At 38.5% G+C, this 17,606-nt stretch overlaps 1 protein-coding gene across 3 annotated transcripts in view; it reads left to right on the forward strand.

Moving 5' to 3' along the window:
- The window catches only part of GRIPAP1 (GRIP1 associated protein 1), a 2,851,684-nt gene that overhangs the window by 2,175,992 nt on the left and 658,086 nt on the right, over positions 1–17,606 (forward strand). For all 3 annotated transcript variants that reach the window (XM_044080007.1, XM_044080009.1, XM_044080008.1), the window contains one exon: positions 13,353–13,475. In XM_044080007.1, coding sequence (XP_043935942.1) covers positions 13,353–13,475 — 123 coding nt within the window. The remainder of the gene's footprint in view (positions 1–13,352; positions 13,476–17,606) is intronic.

Below are 17,606 nucleotides of genomic sequence, written 5' to 3' on the forward strand. Positions count from 1 at the left end.
AAAGTAAAGAGGATTATTTACCTACAGATGTAGTTACTAATTGCTATTAGATTAAACTAAAATAATAGTTGGTAGTATATCTAGGAGCTAGGGAAGACCTATCTAGGGGAGTGACAAGTGCATAGACAGGTGTCCACAAGGTGCGACTTAAGCAGCTTTTTGAATTGTGAGCTAGAGCTGTTGGACATAATTGGGGTTGGCAGTTTATTCCATATTTTAGGGATGGAGTTAGAGAAGAGAGATTTCCCAGCTAAGTTGTTGGTTTTGGTGCTATGAAGAAGGTGTTGGTTACTGGAGCGAAGAGATCGGGTAGTAGTGTATTATTGAATGAGATAATGAAGAGAAGGGGTTTTAAAAGGTTGGTGGAGAATTTTGTGGGCTAAGGTTAGTTGATTAAAGTGTAGAAGCTGGGGGAGTTCAAGCCAGTTTAGCTGTTTAAGTGATGTAAAATGGTGTGATCTATATGAGGCACCAGTGGCAAATCTTGCTAGTTTATTGTAGCAAGATTCCAGTTGGATTAAGTCAGATTTTCAGAGGTTGGTGAATACTGGGGAGGCATAGAGGAGGGTAGATAGAAGGTGTATGCGAGCTATGGTCGCTTTTGCATTGCTTGTAAGAAATTGTTTATTTCTCTACAGGAGTCCTATTTTTGTTGTTTACATTTTTGATAGCTTTTGCTATGTGAATGTCAGATTTCAAGTTATTGTCAGTTTTGATCCCAAGCAGTTTAGTATGAGTAATTGAGGTAATTATAGTTTTCTTTCTGGACAAGATATTAAAGGATTGAGAAGATGAAGGGGATTTAGTTGGGCTAAAAAGGAGCTTAGTTTTGTTGGGATTTAGAATGAGCTGGGAGTTAATGAGCCATGTTTCTACAGTTAAACATAAATCTTGGGTTATGGTGTGGAGGTCTTGTAGTGTGGGGGCTGCACATATTAGTGTGGAGTCATTGGCGTATTGTAGTGCAGAGGCATAAGGTGCAGAGGTGCTCAACTGGTTAGTGAATAAAGAGAATAGTAGAGGTCCAAAGATCGAGCTTTGTGGAACCCTTAAGTAACTGGAAGAAGAGGGGAAAGAGCTGTTGGACGTCTTACAGTCATCCTGCTAGGTAGTTTTGGAACCATGTGATAGTGTAACTGCTGAGGTTTAGGGTGGAGAGAATATTGATGAGTTTATTGTGATTTGCCATGCCAAAAGCTTTGGATAAGTCTAAAAATATGGCAGCTACAAATTGTCCATTATTTCTGTAGTGGTTCACTGTGTTGGTGTATTAGTAAAGGACAGTAGTGCTGTGGTGATGCTGTGAAAGGGACAGAAACCATGTTGGGTGTTTGATAGTTTGTGTGAGAAGGTAATCCATTAGTTGGGTGTGCACAACTCTGTCTAGTATTTTGGATAAGGGAGATAGAATGGCAGTTGGGCGATAATTGATGAGTTCAGTGGAATTACCACCCTTGTGCAGTGGTAGAATGTGAGAAGTGTTCCATATTACAGGTACCTGGTTTCCAGATATTGATTGGTTTGTAAGTATGGCTGTTGGGTAGGCTATTGCTTCAGCTGCAATTTGTAGAAATTCTCCTGGAAGGTTATCAGCGGCTAGAGTTGTTGATTTCAGTTTTTGATGTAGTTTTTTTAATAGATTTAACAGATACTGGGTGTAAGTTAAAATAGGAGGTGAATTCTAGGGAGTTGGTGCTATTCTGGGGATAATAGGGGTAGGGTTGCCTACAGTACCTAGAGAGTGGCTATGGTTTGGACAGTTTCTGTGAAGAATTTATTGAACTGGGTTGCTGTATTGTCAGAATTATTAGTTGTTGTTGGGGTGGGGGTAGAGGATTTACCTGGATGAAGTATTTTAATAACTGCTGCCCAGAATTTGAGGGGTTTTTTTGTATGTTTATTTTGGATATTTTCGTAGTAGTTGATTTTGTCTAATTTTACTATTTTTTTAGCTTTATTCCGAAGTTCTAGGTATGTTTGTTTAGTTATTTGGATTTTGTTTTTATGATATTTTGTTGCCAGGCTTTGTCTCTAGTTTTAAGCGAGGATCTACATTCTTTGGTTAGCCAGGGTACATAATTAGATTTAACTCTGATAGTTCTAGGGGGTGCTTGGTAGTTTAAAATGTCTAAGAATGTGTTATTGAATGAGTTTACTGCGTCTTCTAGAGGTAGCTGTTTAAGGGGTTTCCTGTTACAACTGTTTAGAGCGGTGCTGAAACTATTTGGGTTGAAATTTTTTGTACCTGATTAGGCGGATAACTTGGGGAGTCTGGGTCCTAAGAAGTGTGGGGAATGATGGAAAAGAGAGAGGTAATAGGGAGCAAGTTTTTATGTGTAATGAGCTGCCAGATTTTAAAAATTCCCTGCAGAGTACTCTGTCAAAAATGTTTGAAGAAGAAATGGCTGTAACTAACCAGATGATTCTTTTGAGGTGGAATACAGAATCTGAACTGCCTATATATAGTAAGGCCTTACTAATTTTAGTGCTATTGGCTGCAAAAAAAAAAGCAATTGCTAGAAATGGCAATCATAATTTAAACCAACTGCAATTTGAAGTACTGAATGTTATAAAGGAAAGAAATGAACTAGAGTTGGAATTTTTAGAAACGGGATATAAAATTGTATGATGTAAATGGAATTTGTTGGAGAAATACATGCAAGATAAATCTGAAGGAGGGGTGAGTTTTAAGGGAAGTCAAGAAGTGAGCAATTAATATAATGCTGGAGTAAATTGTTAAAAAGGGCATATATGAAATATATAATGCATGAGTATGACAAATGTTATTTTTTATTAATGTATGTATGCATGTGTTTTAAGCGATAATTTAATAAAGGTGTTTAAAACAACAAAAAATAGTTCTCTTGTAACTGATTCCCTTATTTATCATTTAGTTACCAGATTATATTGTGCACTTACAGAATAAATGATCGGTTATTTTACTAACTTACAAATGGGCTAATAGAATGTAATAAACTACTGCAGTTCTGCATTAAGCATGAAAGCTGCATATACAATTCCTTACATTATAAACAACGATACTTGCACTTTTTTGTTTACATATTTACACTGGTTACATAGTGTTTAGGGTGCATCACAGTGATTACACAATTCTGAGTTTTGTCTCATTTTAGTAAGCCAGACTTTGCACCAGTTTCACAGATCTAACCTTGTTCCATGTAACTGTATTTTGTGTTTACTAGTGAGTTGTGCTTTTTAAAGAGAGTTGGTTTGTTAGCTTTCTGTGTGTATTTTGTCTAGCACCTTACTCTATGCAGCAAGGGCATTTTTATTGAAGACCTTTTCCATTGTGAAGATCGTCCATAAGTTTATATCCTGTGTTCTGAGCCCAAGGCCTTCTATGAACACAAGACTCCATAAATTAAAAGTTGTCTGTCTCTCTCCCAGCCTACTTCTCCAGTTTATTCTTAAATGCCACTAAAATTTTAGAACTGCTTATTGTTAAAGGAACAGGATTCCAAACTAAGAGTTCCTTAGCTTAGTTCTGTATAATCCGACATTGTAATGCAAGTTTTTATTATTGCTGGAAAAAAGCTCTCTCTGTTAAGTAATACATTCACTTCTTCAGAGATATTGCTCTGTATGGAAAATGAGTATTCTTTTGTAATATCTGTAGTGTATGGAAAATAAGACCTTTTGCATCTTTCGTCTGTTGATAGGTCGTGAATTTTTTTCATAAATTTTCTTTGTACTTTTTCAAACCTATTAAGATCACTTAAAAGAGTAACTACAAAAAGACCTATTAAATTCCATTAAGGGTCTAATGTAAATTTTGTACAGATGTATCATGTTGTTTATATTCCTGCTGCTTATATTTTTAAGTAACAGACCTATTTGCACAAAAGCCCTACAATACCACACCATCAATATATTTGGAAAATGAGAAATTATTAGTAATAGCGATCCCCAAGTTCTCGTATTTAACCTCCTCATGCTGAATGACTTCTTTGCCAAAAGCCATCTCTGTTCTTGCTCAACACCAGGATAAACTGTATCCCTAAATGTGAGCAAATAACTATTCAAACCTTACATCTCCTTACTGTCTCTTCTTCACTCACGTCCTTACTTCTGCTGATTTCTGTCCCGTGGCTTTCTCTCTAAATATACCATAAGCCTGCTTTTCTCTTATTTTGTATTACAATTCCTGTTTGCAGTATATTAACTTATCTTTAATTTCTGTAAGCTCACTAAAATTTCTTTAAGTTTTAAATCATTGTCACTTGTATTACAGATAGGGCATGTCTGCAAAAGAACTTGACCAAATTGACCATTTGGGCACAGGAGAATAATATGCTGATAAATACATCACAAACTAAACATATGTGATTTGGGAGACATAAATTGAAAGGTGAATATTTAATACAGCACACAGTGATTGAAACTGTAGATTCATTTAAGGACCTGTGTATATGGGTAGATCCAGCTTTGAGTTTTTCTAATCGTATCAACCAGTTGGTTAATTATAGTTACAGAACTATAGGTTGTGTGTAAAAAAATTTATAAAGTCTAGGAAGTCAGAAATGCGGAAGTAATTGTTTGTTAATTACATCAGATCCAGAGTTGAATATGGAATAACAATTTGGAAACCTTATAAGTAAACAGGCATGAGTAAACTGGAAAGAGTACAGAGTAAATATACCAAGAGCATCCATGGCTGTGAAAATTGAAGTTTTTATGAAAGACTAAAATATCTGAACTTGTACAGTGTCTCGTACAGATATTTAATAGGAGATCTTATTCAGGTATATAGGTTATTTAAAGACAGCTACCTCTGGGAATGTTTGGAGTTATCAAAAATAGAAGATTCTATAAGAATGAGAAGTATACTGTTTGATTCTCTGTGAAGAGAAGCTGATGCATGGAACACACTACCAAAATACATTAAAGCAAACACTAGTTTAGATATTTTTAAAAACAGTTTAGACAATTATTAATGGAAACAACTGTTTTGATATATTGGCAAGCTAGAAGGGCATTCATGCCCATGCTTGAAATATTTGTATGTATATAACTTGTATCTATTCTTAACCAGTGTTTTCATATTATGTCTAATTTGGTTTAACTATGGAAACTGTGTTTGTTGTATTATTTTTAAAGGTTGTTAAATTATTTTTCTTAAAATGTTTTGCAATACTTTGGAGCTTTTCTCCCTGGGCCTGCGCTGAAAATGGACTCCTTCCCAGTCGTACTTTCCCAGTAACCAAAAGTCAATAAATAAATATCTAGATTATAGACATAACATAATTGTCTAAGTACTGAAAAAATGCATTTTTGAATAACAGATGGTGTATATAGGATTCTTGTAATTGTGGTAGCCCTGACTCCTTAGGTTGTACTTGATGCTTGTGACTAGTAGTGCATTTTTAAAAGTGAGAACTAGATGTATTTTAATGTCTTATATGTTACGTTGTTTGGTAAAAAAAATGTGCTCTAGTTGTAGCTGGTAAGTGTTTTACTGTGTGACTTCACAGTGATATTCCTTGTATGATTAATGAATGATTCTGAATATTTTGTCGCAGCTGAGTGAAAGGTATCAATATTTTGGGAGTATAGACAATTAGTGGCAGTCCATACTTGATGTGTGGAAAAAGGACACTTGGCAATGAGCTTCAGTACGCTTTAGGACTTGGTTCTTTGTGTCTTCCAAAGGATAACCTGTTTTCTACCATAATCCCCAGATACATTTGTAATTCATTTGATGATATAATTATTCTGTTTGGATCCGTAATGCTTAGAGGCTGAGCTTGTGTGAGTCTTTTCTGTCTTCCAAATATGATGGCAGCAGAATTTTGGGTATTGATCAGCAGATTATTTGAAGTGAGCTAATTACTTATCTGGGCAAAATCCTTTTGTAGCTGTATATTAAAGGTAATGGGTGATCTATTTCCTCTTGCCTTCAGTGAACTGCTTGAACACTTGGTCACAGACTCTGTAAACCCATGTAAACTATATATACGGTAGGAAAAGAGGAGGAAATTGTGGATCACTTATCACCCATACCTTTTAGGATAGCAGTAATGAAGATGACTCACAGTCATATCTTAGGTGGTGTTTTACACATGAACAATGCAAAAGCCTGAGTGCTAGCTCTGTTTTACTGGCCCAGTGTAATGAAGTAGCTAGAAAATGTTGGTGTCAGAAGACAGTGCCAGATCTGCGCTTTTTTAGCTCCTTAATACTAATGCCCACAGTAGAAGTTCATTTTTGAGGGAGTGGTCATGAACATTGTGTGGCCCTTAATCAAACCTACTAATGGATGGCAGTGCATTCTGGTTATATAAAATTATACAACGAGCCCCCATTAATATTCCAAAACGTGCATGCTGATTGGTCAGTGTGCATGTTGTAAATCAGACTTATACTAATGGAAAAAGGACCGGTCGCCCGGACTTTTTCCAGTAGTATGCCTTTTTTTTATGTGTGTGTTGGACAGCACTGGAGAACAGAAGAGCTCCGTTGCTGTTATCTCGCTATGTTAAATGAGTTTTAAGATATCTTGCTATGTTAAACTCTTTTAACATAGCGAAACACCTTTTAAAAAGCAACAGAGATCTTCCTTTCTCCGTTGCTTCCACACATAGCTCTGATGTACTGCGTAACCATATGCATGCGCAGTACATCAGAACCGCCACAGAATACTGGACAGCTGCGGAAGAGCAGCAAGGAGGCATTATACAATGCCATTATTGAAGAAAAGTAAGCATTTTTTTCTTAAACAATGTCATTGTATTATAGCAATAACCCACTTCTGGGTGTGCGTAATGCTGGATTTACCCACGGTTGTCTTTGTTTGGCCACTTGGGCTTCGCCGTCGTGACCAAATCACACCAACCGTGGGTAAATCCAGCATTACCCACACCCAGGCGTGGATTATTGCTTAATTATGCCACGCTTTTTCCTTAGGCTATTCCCCTTTAGAAAACCATTTCCAGAGCTGTAGCCAAGGAGCTAGTTCTACATTTTTCAAGAGTATCAATACCCAGGGATATTCTGACCATTTATGAAGCATTGCTATCAAAGTTTTCAGATAAAACAACTCAGGACATCTGCCTAGCATTCCCAAAGTGAATTTCTAGTGGACACATTCAATAGAACCTTTAAGTCCATGCTGAGAAAAGCAATGGAAGCTCATGGAAATAATTGTGACCAGCTTCTGCCCTACTTAATGTTTTCCATGAGGAAGGTTTCTCAGGTCTCCAGAGGTTTTTGTCTGTTTCAGCTACAGTATGGTTGATGGTCAAAGGGGTTATTGGACATAATTAAGGAAACTTTAGAATAGAAAGAAACACCTTTCAGAACTGTGGTAAAGCAGTATGACAGTTTTAAGAAAAAACATGCAACTTATTTTGCCAATTGTTTGAGAGTATTTAGAGATGGCACAAACCTATTAACAAAGTGTGTATAATTGGAACACTCAACAGAGTTCCAAGTAGAGGACCATGTCCTGGTCCTAGTTTGCACCAGTGAGAATGAGTTCCTGGCCAAATGGCACAGAGTTTATGAAACCTTCGAAAAGATGAATGAGTTGAAATATAAAGTGAGTCAGGAAGGGAAAAGGTGACACAAACAGATCTAGCACATAAATGTGTTAAAAGCTTGGAGAAAGAGTCATAAGTTACTGTAGTTGAAGTGGGCTCAGATGTGGTTAGCTAGGAGCAGGAGAGGAGGCTATTGTTCATTAACCAAGTGCCTATATTTGATACCCTCTCCAAGATCCACAAATAAGAATTCCAGGAATTCCTTTTAGGGAACTGGATTCTTTTTTTCATTTTAACAAGATGAACCTCCCTGAACACATGTCCTGTAGAAACCATACTGGTAAAAAAAAAAAAGAGTCTAAAACACTACAGAAGAGTGGAGGTAAAGAAATAAACTATATGGGAGGAAGTATGGAAAACATTGAAAGTGGAGAAATCCAAGAATCAAACAGTGAATGGATAGTGTCATCATGTTAGTGCCAAAACTGAGTGCTACTGTCGAATTTTTGTAATGACTTCTGAAAGTTAAATAGTGTGTCAACAGAAACAGGCTGTAAATTGGTATATGAATTTAATATTAAAAGCAAAAAAGGCTGTAAATTGTACCTGAATCTAATATTAACAGCAGAAAAAGGCTGTATAGCATGCAGAGTCTCTCAGAAAAATAAAAGCTAACCATCTCGCTGTGTGTGTTGCCCCTCGTTAAAGCCCTCGCAGCTCTCTCTCTCTTCCCCTCCCCCCCCACCCCCCACCCAATTCCCACCACTCTATTCTACATTTAGAAAACAAAAAACCACTCCTAAAAGCAGGTCCTGCTGCTACCAAACAATTCCCCACCCCTGAAACTCCACCTACCTAGCATTCTACCCTCATTCTATAAATTATCCATTCTTTCCATCTATCATTCGGTAATTAGCATTTTTTACAGCCCATTATCACAATTATTTAAACATGTGGTATTTCTTTCTTCTTCCATTGCTATTAACCTCTTATTTCACAACATTGTATGAAACCCAAAATCTGGTATTACTCTCTACTACTACATCAGAGACCAATACTATTGGAATTAAATTCACTAACTATTATCATGTTTATGGTACTTGGTAAGAAGCAACCTCCTGCTCACTCCTACCTTATCCAAATAGAAATAAAAGCCCCAAACTGAAACAAACTTATAAATTTTAGATAAATTCCTTAAACTCATCTCCAAAATTAGACTTAATCTGCTTCCTCATGGCGATATACACCCCAACCCTGGTCCTACCAGTCTTGACCAGCAGTCCTCTCCTAGCATTGCCCTTAACTCCAACCCCATTACTGCCCGCCTATACTACTGCCCGCACTCTTCTAACCTGTCATCTGAACATCAGAAGCATAAACAACAAGGTACATGAACTTCACGCAGTTCTAGTAGACCTCTCCCCAGATATCATGTGTCTAACAAAACCCACAACTACCAACAATGAAATACTAATCCCAGGTTACAATATATAAGTCCCTAGGAAAGGAGGTGGGGTAGCCATACTCTATAAATCTGATGTAGTTGTGTCAATTGATGTTATGCAACCACCTCAATTTAACAATGCAGAAATACTAATTTCCAAGCTTCAGATAAACAGCAATAAATTTATCTATATTATTTGTATGTACATTCCCCCAGGAAATAATATAGAAACCCTCGAATCCACCCTTCACTGGATATCTGCTCATTTGAGACCTTAGTTCTCGGAGACTTCAACATAGATTGGAATACCTGTGCCCCCTCAGCTCCTTCTACACATATTAACCTCTACTCTTTCAAGCAAATTATTAATACTCCCACCAGGCTAGGAAATCTAACCAGAAAGACAGTATACTTGACTGGGTGCTAATAAATAGTCACCCTGATCACTATACACCTGGTACTCTCCCGATAGTTTAAGTGATCACCACCTTACTTACATCATTAAGCATAAGATAGCCATTCAAAGAAATTTGACTACTAAACTTCAACTAGAACTATCTTCTTCTAACTGGACAATACTAAAATATCTACCCCTAGAAGAAGCAGTGCTATACTTTAACAAAATTTAGAAATTCTTAATTTTCATGCTCCCATCCGTTCAAAGAAAACCAAAACTGTAGATGTTCCAAACAAGGCAGAAAATTAATCTCAGAAACAAAGCGTGGTCTGCCTTACTAAACTCCCTCTGGACCAAAGTAAATACAGACAGGAATGAAGACAATACTATTGTAAACTGTCCACAAAATTCTGGGCTGGACTAAATCAACTTCTTCACCCTGGTTGTACTTCTACCCTGTCCCTGCCACACTCATTGATAAATCCCTGGCGATGTCTCTAATAGTTTTAACCACTTCTTTGCTGAGACAATTCAAACTCTATCTAATCATTTACCACCCAGCCCTCATACCTTTGACTCTCGAACACTCAAAAATATTCCCTACTTACCTTTCAACCTGTACCAACTTCATTTATTTGTAAATTAATTAAAAACTAAAAACACTCTCTGCTGACCAACTCCCAGCTGAATATTTGCAAAAACAGCTGATGTAATTGCTTACCCAGTGTCTATCCTCATCAACCGCTCCTTAGTAGAGGCCAAAATCCCGAGATCTGGAAGATATCATATGTAATTCCTCTCCACAAGGGAGGCACTTCCACTGATCTCTCAAACTACAGGCCCATATCCATACTTCCCCTCTAGCAAAAATAATGGAAAAATGTGTTCAGAAACAGTTTATGCAACACCTAATTGCCAACCAACTACTGGCTGATACCCAACATGGTTTTAGACCCCTCCATAGTACTACCTCAGCCCTCCTTGTCTTTTCAAACACCATAAACTCCCATCGTAATAATAATAATATCTCATCTGCACTATTTCTGGATCTGTCGAAGGCCTTCGATATGGTGGATCATAAACTTCTAATCAATACATTGCCTTCACTTGGTCTGGACACCACTGCTGTACAATGGTTTAGTTCCTATCTATCTGGCAGAAAACAAGCAGTTTTATGGCAGACCAAACTTTCTAAGTTACTACCTAATACATTGGGAGTCCCACAAGGATCTATTTTAGGACCGTTATTATTTTCCATCTTTATCAATGATCTGCATACAGTTATTCCTAATGCCAGTTGTATACAATATGCAGACGATTCTCGTTAATTTGCTCTGGTACTACCCCTTCAGATTTACAATTGTTAACCCAGTCTACTTTCAGCAAAATAGAACACTGGCTCTCCAGTCGTCGCCTGATTCTTAATCCTAAAAAAACTAAAATGTTGTTGTTTCTTCCAACTAATAGGTCATGCTCCATCAACTTTACTATCCAAGCTAAGGATGGGACCATAATTTCTCCGGACCTCTCTACAAAATTACTAGGGGTAACCATAGACAACAAACTAAAATTTGATATACATGTAAACCAAATGATCAAGACCGTTAACAAGAAGCTAGGCTCTTTATATAGAATAAATAGCTTCTTGACCCCCCAAGCTAAAATGGCCATTGCCCAGACTCACCTTCTCTCATCACTCCTGTACTCGTCCCCTTTACTTCACAATATAAGTAAAACTGTCATGAACAAACTCTCCAATTGCTACAATCATATTGCTAGGTTTGTTACTGGGTCACCATATAGGACCCATCATTGTACCAACTTAGCCAAGCTCAACTGGTCTGAGCTTCCTAACCTTATTTCTTTCAACCTACTAGTCCTTACCCACAAAACTATATACAACCCTGAATATGCTCCTTCCTCAAAATGCTGCTTCCCCTTTGTAACAATCCACGTCCATTGAGGTCATCCAACTAATCCAAACATTCAAAACTAATAACTCTGCTGGTGACTCCGCTGCAGGTAAAATAAGGAACAAACTTGCCCATGATATTATATGCATCTCAACTTTAAGTCAATTTAAAGGTAAGCTAAAAACACATCTGGGTTCAATGGTTGTCACTGCCTAAACCGGGATAGTTAGGCTGGACTAACATCCATTACAATTGAATCTCCTACAATCTCCTTTCTATCCTAATCCTCTCACATTTTAGATAAATTAGAAAGAATAACATATGTTCTAATTTTGAATGTAAAATTTGCTTCACTGTTATTTAATTGCTTTTTGATACCTGTGTTTGGAGCTTTTCTCCGCTGAAAATGGACATGCATCCAGTCGGATCCTCCCAGTCAACAAATGTAAAATAAATAAAATAAAATAAAATAAATAAATAAAATAAACTGTTACTGCATGCTGTGGTTAGATGAACTAATGGAATGGCTGAGCAAGGCCTACCTCCTCACTACCCTGGATGTGGCCATAGGATACTGGCAAAGTCCTCTCTGTCCAAAGAAGCCAAAAAGAAAAAGAAACAGTGCCTTATCCTCCACAGTCAGTCTTTTCCAGTATACATTGTTACCATTTGTTCTCCATGGTGCCCTAGCAACTTTCCAAAGATTGATGGACAGGGCCATCATTAATATGCTTCATCATATCTCAACAATGTTATTATCCACTTAACAGATTGGAACTCCCACCTCACAAGTATTCAGGCAGCTTCAGACTCCCTAAGGCAAGCCAGGCTCATTATTAATGCTCCCAAATGTAAACTGGGTATGACTAAAGTTTATTACTTAAGATATATTATGGGATGGGCTTAATTTATCCCAGAAAATAATGATGGTAGCTGTAGAGTAATGGCCAATACCCCAAACTAAAAAGTAAGTTTGGACCATTTTAAGGCTAGCTGAATATTTTAGAAAATTCATTGCAGGGTTTGCTATGATAGTCTGTCCCATAATTGACCTCATCAGGGCAGAATGCTAGACAGTCTGTGGACCTCAGAAGGTGATATAATGTGTGAAAGACAAAAAGCAAGTCTCTGTACAAGCCCAGTTCTGATGTCCCCTGACTTCCCTAAGCCCTATTCCATTTACACAGACACCTCTGAGGTCAGGGTGTGGGCAGTCCTCACCAAATGTTTGACATTAAGAACACCCAGCTTGTTACTAATGGGCTTCATCAGAATCTTTAAGCAAAACTGATCTCTTCTCTCTGTTTTCCTGCATTATATCATTTTTCTACCTTTTCTGTGTGCTGGATTGTGTGATTTATTTGGAGTTTCCCTTCACCTGAGCTGTTGTTTTTGGCTCCAAGCAGTTTGCATTACACACACACACACACACACACACACACACACACACACACACACACACACACACACACACACACCTTTTAAAAATCTTTGCTGTGTAAACTCGAAGTAGTTACCAGAGGTCAGAAATGAGTCCCTAATGCTGGAGCTGTTTAGCTGAAATGTTAACTTTTGAGCTATTTGCTGCACATTATGCCCTGTTTTTGTACTGTTGCCCACATCTTACAGTCCTTAGCAAAGCAAGTTATAGTACTTGGCTTTTACATACTGTCTGCTACTACACATCTAGAAGTCTTCTATGCATTGGTGTGTCAGGGTTACAGTGTTCTGTTTGCACAAGGTGGTAATGAAAGATATCCATCAGCCATGTATTTTGTTAGGCACTCTAGCAAATGCAAAGTGCACAGCTGATGCCTATTAAACTGACTCAAGTCTGTTTTTAGAAACTGACCTGAAGCTGTCTCCTTGTACCCTAATCTGACTGAATATTTTGTTTTACCCTGATGTTTCAGCTGGGGAACTTTTTCTTATGTTTGCATAGTTTTTGAGACAGACGGTAAATCTGATAAGGGCATAGCCCATGGCTAAAACTGGCTGTCGTATGTTGACTGGTTACCAAAAAGTAATTGTGCATGTATGGTATCAAGCTTTGATTTGTCTCTTCTGACTGAGAATTCTTTTTTTTTTACTGTCCACAGTCAAATACAGGGAGTCCACAGTCGCAATCCCAGCGTCCAGCAGATCTTTCTGATGATGAAGTCACTGAGGTCTTTCAGCGACTGGCCGAGATCCAACAAGAGAAGTGGATGTTGGAAGAAAAGGTACGTTTCCCCCCATTTAATTTGAAAGAATGTAGCCATTGTGTATATTGGTGGCATCATCAGATGTTACACAGAGGTACTGGGAATTGTAAAGGGAAACCGAGTTGTATCAGATTTACTTGAAAAATGGAAACTCTTACTACTGTAAATTCCATTTTTTTTTCACAACAGTGACTGCTTGAATGGTGTAGTATTACCATGTTGTATGCCACCTGAAGTATGTATTTCTGAAAGCTGAGTCATCACATAAACTAACCTCGTGTGCATATTCAGAAAAATAGTAACTCTGACTCCTGTCCTTCATTCTTATTTGCTGAGACAAGGAGGAACATTTTGGTTCACATTGCACATTCTAGATAGCTAAAAGCTATGATTGGAAAGTTTTAGGTCTATGGGAGGGACAGGAGCAGATCCAGATTGTCATTCCTTACTAAACTTAAGTAATATAAAGTTTATTTTGATAGCACGAGTTACTGGTGCCCTGTAGGCCCAGTAAAATTATTAAGTCGTCCAGAAGAGTTTAGCTTATTTCGTTTTTTTTTTAATATCTAAGTGGCTCAAAAAAACATCATCCAAGAGAAAAAAAGTAAGTAATATTGCTAAGAATTAACTTTTTTTCACAAAAGAAATATTGTCTGTAGTATTTAAAGATGACTTTCCTCGTTGTGGATTTGTAAGAATGGCAAATGCAGAGGGAGATCACAAGTAGTTATTAGTGCATTTCAAAAGTAAAACACAATTTTGATGCTGGCAATTCTGCCTCATGGTAGCTACATGTGGGTTCCTTTGCCTACCATGATGATATGATCATGTTCTTAAAATGTACTCACTATGCTGTTTTGAGAATGTTTCTGATGAAGCTCTACTAAATTATTGTTTTCAATCCTTTTAGTAATTTTGATGGCCCTTGTTTCAACAATCTGAAATGTGAAAATGGGTCTGTATTTTGCCCTTTTCCTGGAGATGCATAAACTTTAGAGCTAATGTATTTTGAAGTTGGGGTTTGGGAGTGAAGGCCCCCACAAATGCAAAACAGTGCAGATCCTATGAAAAATTGCATTTTAATTTCCCATTTTCAACATTTTTAGGTGTTGAACTAACAGTCTGTGAAATTTCAGCAGGTTACCTAACAAACTGTCCTTTTTTCATTTTCAGATAAACTGTTGACATTAAGTGAGCCAAGTTTAGGCAACATTTCCTTATGATGCGAGTATCCCTTCTTCCTGAGACAGTTTTCAGCTAGACTCCCATAGTAATACCTTATGGGGTTATCGTTTCTTTTGGCAGATGCGACTTCCACATTTCCTAACAGTGTTCTGCTTTCTTTTGTTAGGTGAGTTTTCCAGCAGGCCTTCTTCCATACCAATACTGTAAAGGGAAATCCCTCCTATCAGCAAATATGATTTCAGTGGTGCATCTAGAACTTAAAAAGAAAGGTTTTTTTTTTACTGATACTTTTCTAACTGCCATGAAGCATTCACATCAATTGACTTGAGCTTGATAGGGTTTCTGACAGTGCTGTTTTCCATATGTAAAATACGGATCATAATTCTAACAACCAATTCATTTGAGTCCCAGCTGTCCAAACACAAGCTCTTTATCAAACCTGTAGAAGTCCAGATGTTCTTCATTCCACATTGCTGCAGTCCTAACTATTGGGTAGTCCGCTGTCCATTCGGCCCGAATACCAAAGTATATGGTACTAATGCCATGACCGACGCCATATTGGTCCGATGCAGAAGCAATTTTGGCGAGTGCAGGTTGGCATTCTGAAAGTTTCTGAAGTCAGAGTTTCAGACCGAATCAAAGTTGGCTGGAATATTTTGGTTTTTCTTGCCTCAGTATTTAACGGATGTCAGAAAAAGTGAATAACTGTATTTCTTGTGGGAAACAGATACCTCATAGGGATTACCATACTTTGTGTATACCTTGTTTAGGGCCTGAGCACGGCGTTGTTGGATGCCGCTCTTGTGCTAGATTTAACAAACACTATTAAAGAAGGTTAGACTGTGCTAGGTTGGTTTTGGGAAGCGTTGTAATTATAAAATGCCGTCGGATACTCCGAAAAGCAAGGACAAAACTGCAAAGCCTAGAGTGGAAGAACCGACAGTCCCAGGCGGTCCTTTAGAAGGCTCAGTGGGAGGTTCTGCCAGGAGTTTCTTTGGAGTCTCAGGGAGAGACTTTACTGTTACAGCATGTATCCTCTCAGCAAGTAGGCCAGGCTGAGGGGCCTTCTCAGGTGGCTGTTCTTCCTCTCTTCCTAAGGTGGTTAGAGCCCTTCTGTTTCCAAGGCTTCTTTGAGAGGCAGGCCAAGTTTAGCTTCAGTGGGGATTTCTCCTAGGTCTTTACCTAAGAAACATATGCTTAAAATGGCAGAGGATTTGATTACTATGATTAGAGGTTCTATGCCCCCTCCTGATAAGAGGCCTAGGGTGGAACCTGTGTTTGAGAGTTTTGAGCAATGTTCGGAGGCTTCTGAGTCTTAAGACTTGCAGGAGTATCCTCCTTATTCTGATTCTGATGTGGATGATTCTACTCCTTCAGCTTCTCCTCCTGAGGATTTTTCATGATTCCAGAAAGGGAATTCTTGTTTTGCCCCAGCATAGGCCTTTAGCTATACCTCCTGTTCTGAATGTGGTGGAAGATGTTTTTGCAGAGGCTTCCTTGAATCCTGATTCTCTGCCTCCTGCCCCAGTTAAACCGGATAGGTACTACAGGGTGCCTGAAGCTCATAAGTATCTTTTAAGAGTCCTAGGGCAGACCCGAAAGGAAACTCTCTCAGGGGCCTAAAGGTGTGAAGGCCTCTGTTGTTAAAAATCCTGTTCCTCCTGATAAAGAGGCAAGGGCTTTGGATAGATGGGGAAAGAAAGTGTATACTTCTTCCACTTTAGCCATGAGGGCGTTGAATTGTCAGTTTCACATGTTAAAATATCAGAATTATCTCCTTTCACAGTTGAAATCTAAGGTGGATGCTCTGGCGGAAGGTATTGAGTGTAAAGAGTTGCAGGATTTAGTTCATGTGTCTGAACAGGTGGGTAAACATTCCTTGCAGTGTGGTTTTGATGCTGTGGCTGCCACTGGTTCTGTTCTTCGTAGGCACGCCTGGTTGAGAGATCAGAATTTAGCTGAGCATGTTAAAACAAGGATTTTGGATGCTCCTTTACAGTCTGATGTGTTGTTTGGTTCGCCTGTGGAAGCAGTTTAAAGAAAATGGAGGACAAGGCTAAGTCTATGCAGACTGTTAAGGATTTTTGCAGGTGCAGCCTCCAGTTTAGTAGAAATTGGCCTACTAAGGGATGGACTTATCCTGCTTATGATTCCCAGTCTAGGGGTAGGTCTAGGCGTGGTAGGGGCAGAGCTCAAGGTTCTTTTAGGCCTAGGACAGGAGTTCCCCTGCTCAGACTTCTGGTGAGGGCAGGGGTCAGTCCTTTCGTAAGCAGACCCAATGACCTGCCTTTTCGGCTGCCAGTACATTCTCGCCTGGCAGCACCTTTGGGAGGAAGGCTGTCTCTTTTCAAAGAAAATTGGGATTTAATTACCCAAGACAGATGGGTTCTGGATATCATTCACCACGGTTACAGGTTTTATTTCCATACCTTGCCTCCTTTCAAAGGCATGCCAGACATTCCTCCTCTACAAAGAACAGAGGCTCACAAGCAAATTTCTCTGTTGCTCGAAATAGGGGCCATTCAGCCAGTTCCTGTGCCAGAAAGGGCCTAGGATTTTATTCTCGCCTGTTCCTAGTACCAAAGAAGGGGAACACGTGGAGACCAATTTTGGATTTATCTATCCTCAACACTTATCTGGACATTCCCAAGTTCAAAATGTTGACGTTACAACAGCTTTTACCTCTGCTGGGCAAAGATCACTGGATGGTAACTTTAGATCTCAAGGAAGCTTACCTTCATGTGCCAATAAGACTAAGCTGCAGGAAGTATCTGCGTTTTCGAGCTGGAAATTCTCATTATCAGTTCTCTGCGTTGCCCTTTGGCTTATCTACTGCGAGTATTCACAAAGGTTCTGGCTCCAGTGATAGCTTACTTCAGGCTAAAAGGAATTCAAATCTATCCTTACTTGGACGACTGCCTGATTCTGGCTCAAGAAAAGGAAGACCATCTACAGCATTTGGAA

Source organism: Protopterus annectens, chromosome 8.part0 (genome assembly GCF_019279795.1).
Source record: "Protopterus annectens isolate FY-2018-M chromosome 8.part0, PAN1.0, whole genome shotgun sequence".
NCBI classification, from domain to species: Eukaryota; Metazoa; Chordata; order Ceratodontiformes; family Protopteridae; genus Protopterus; species Protopterus annectens.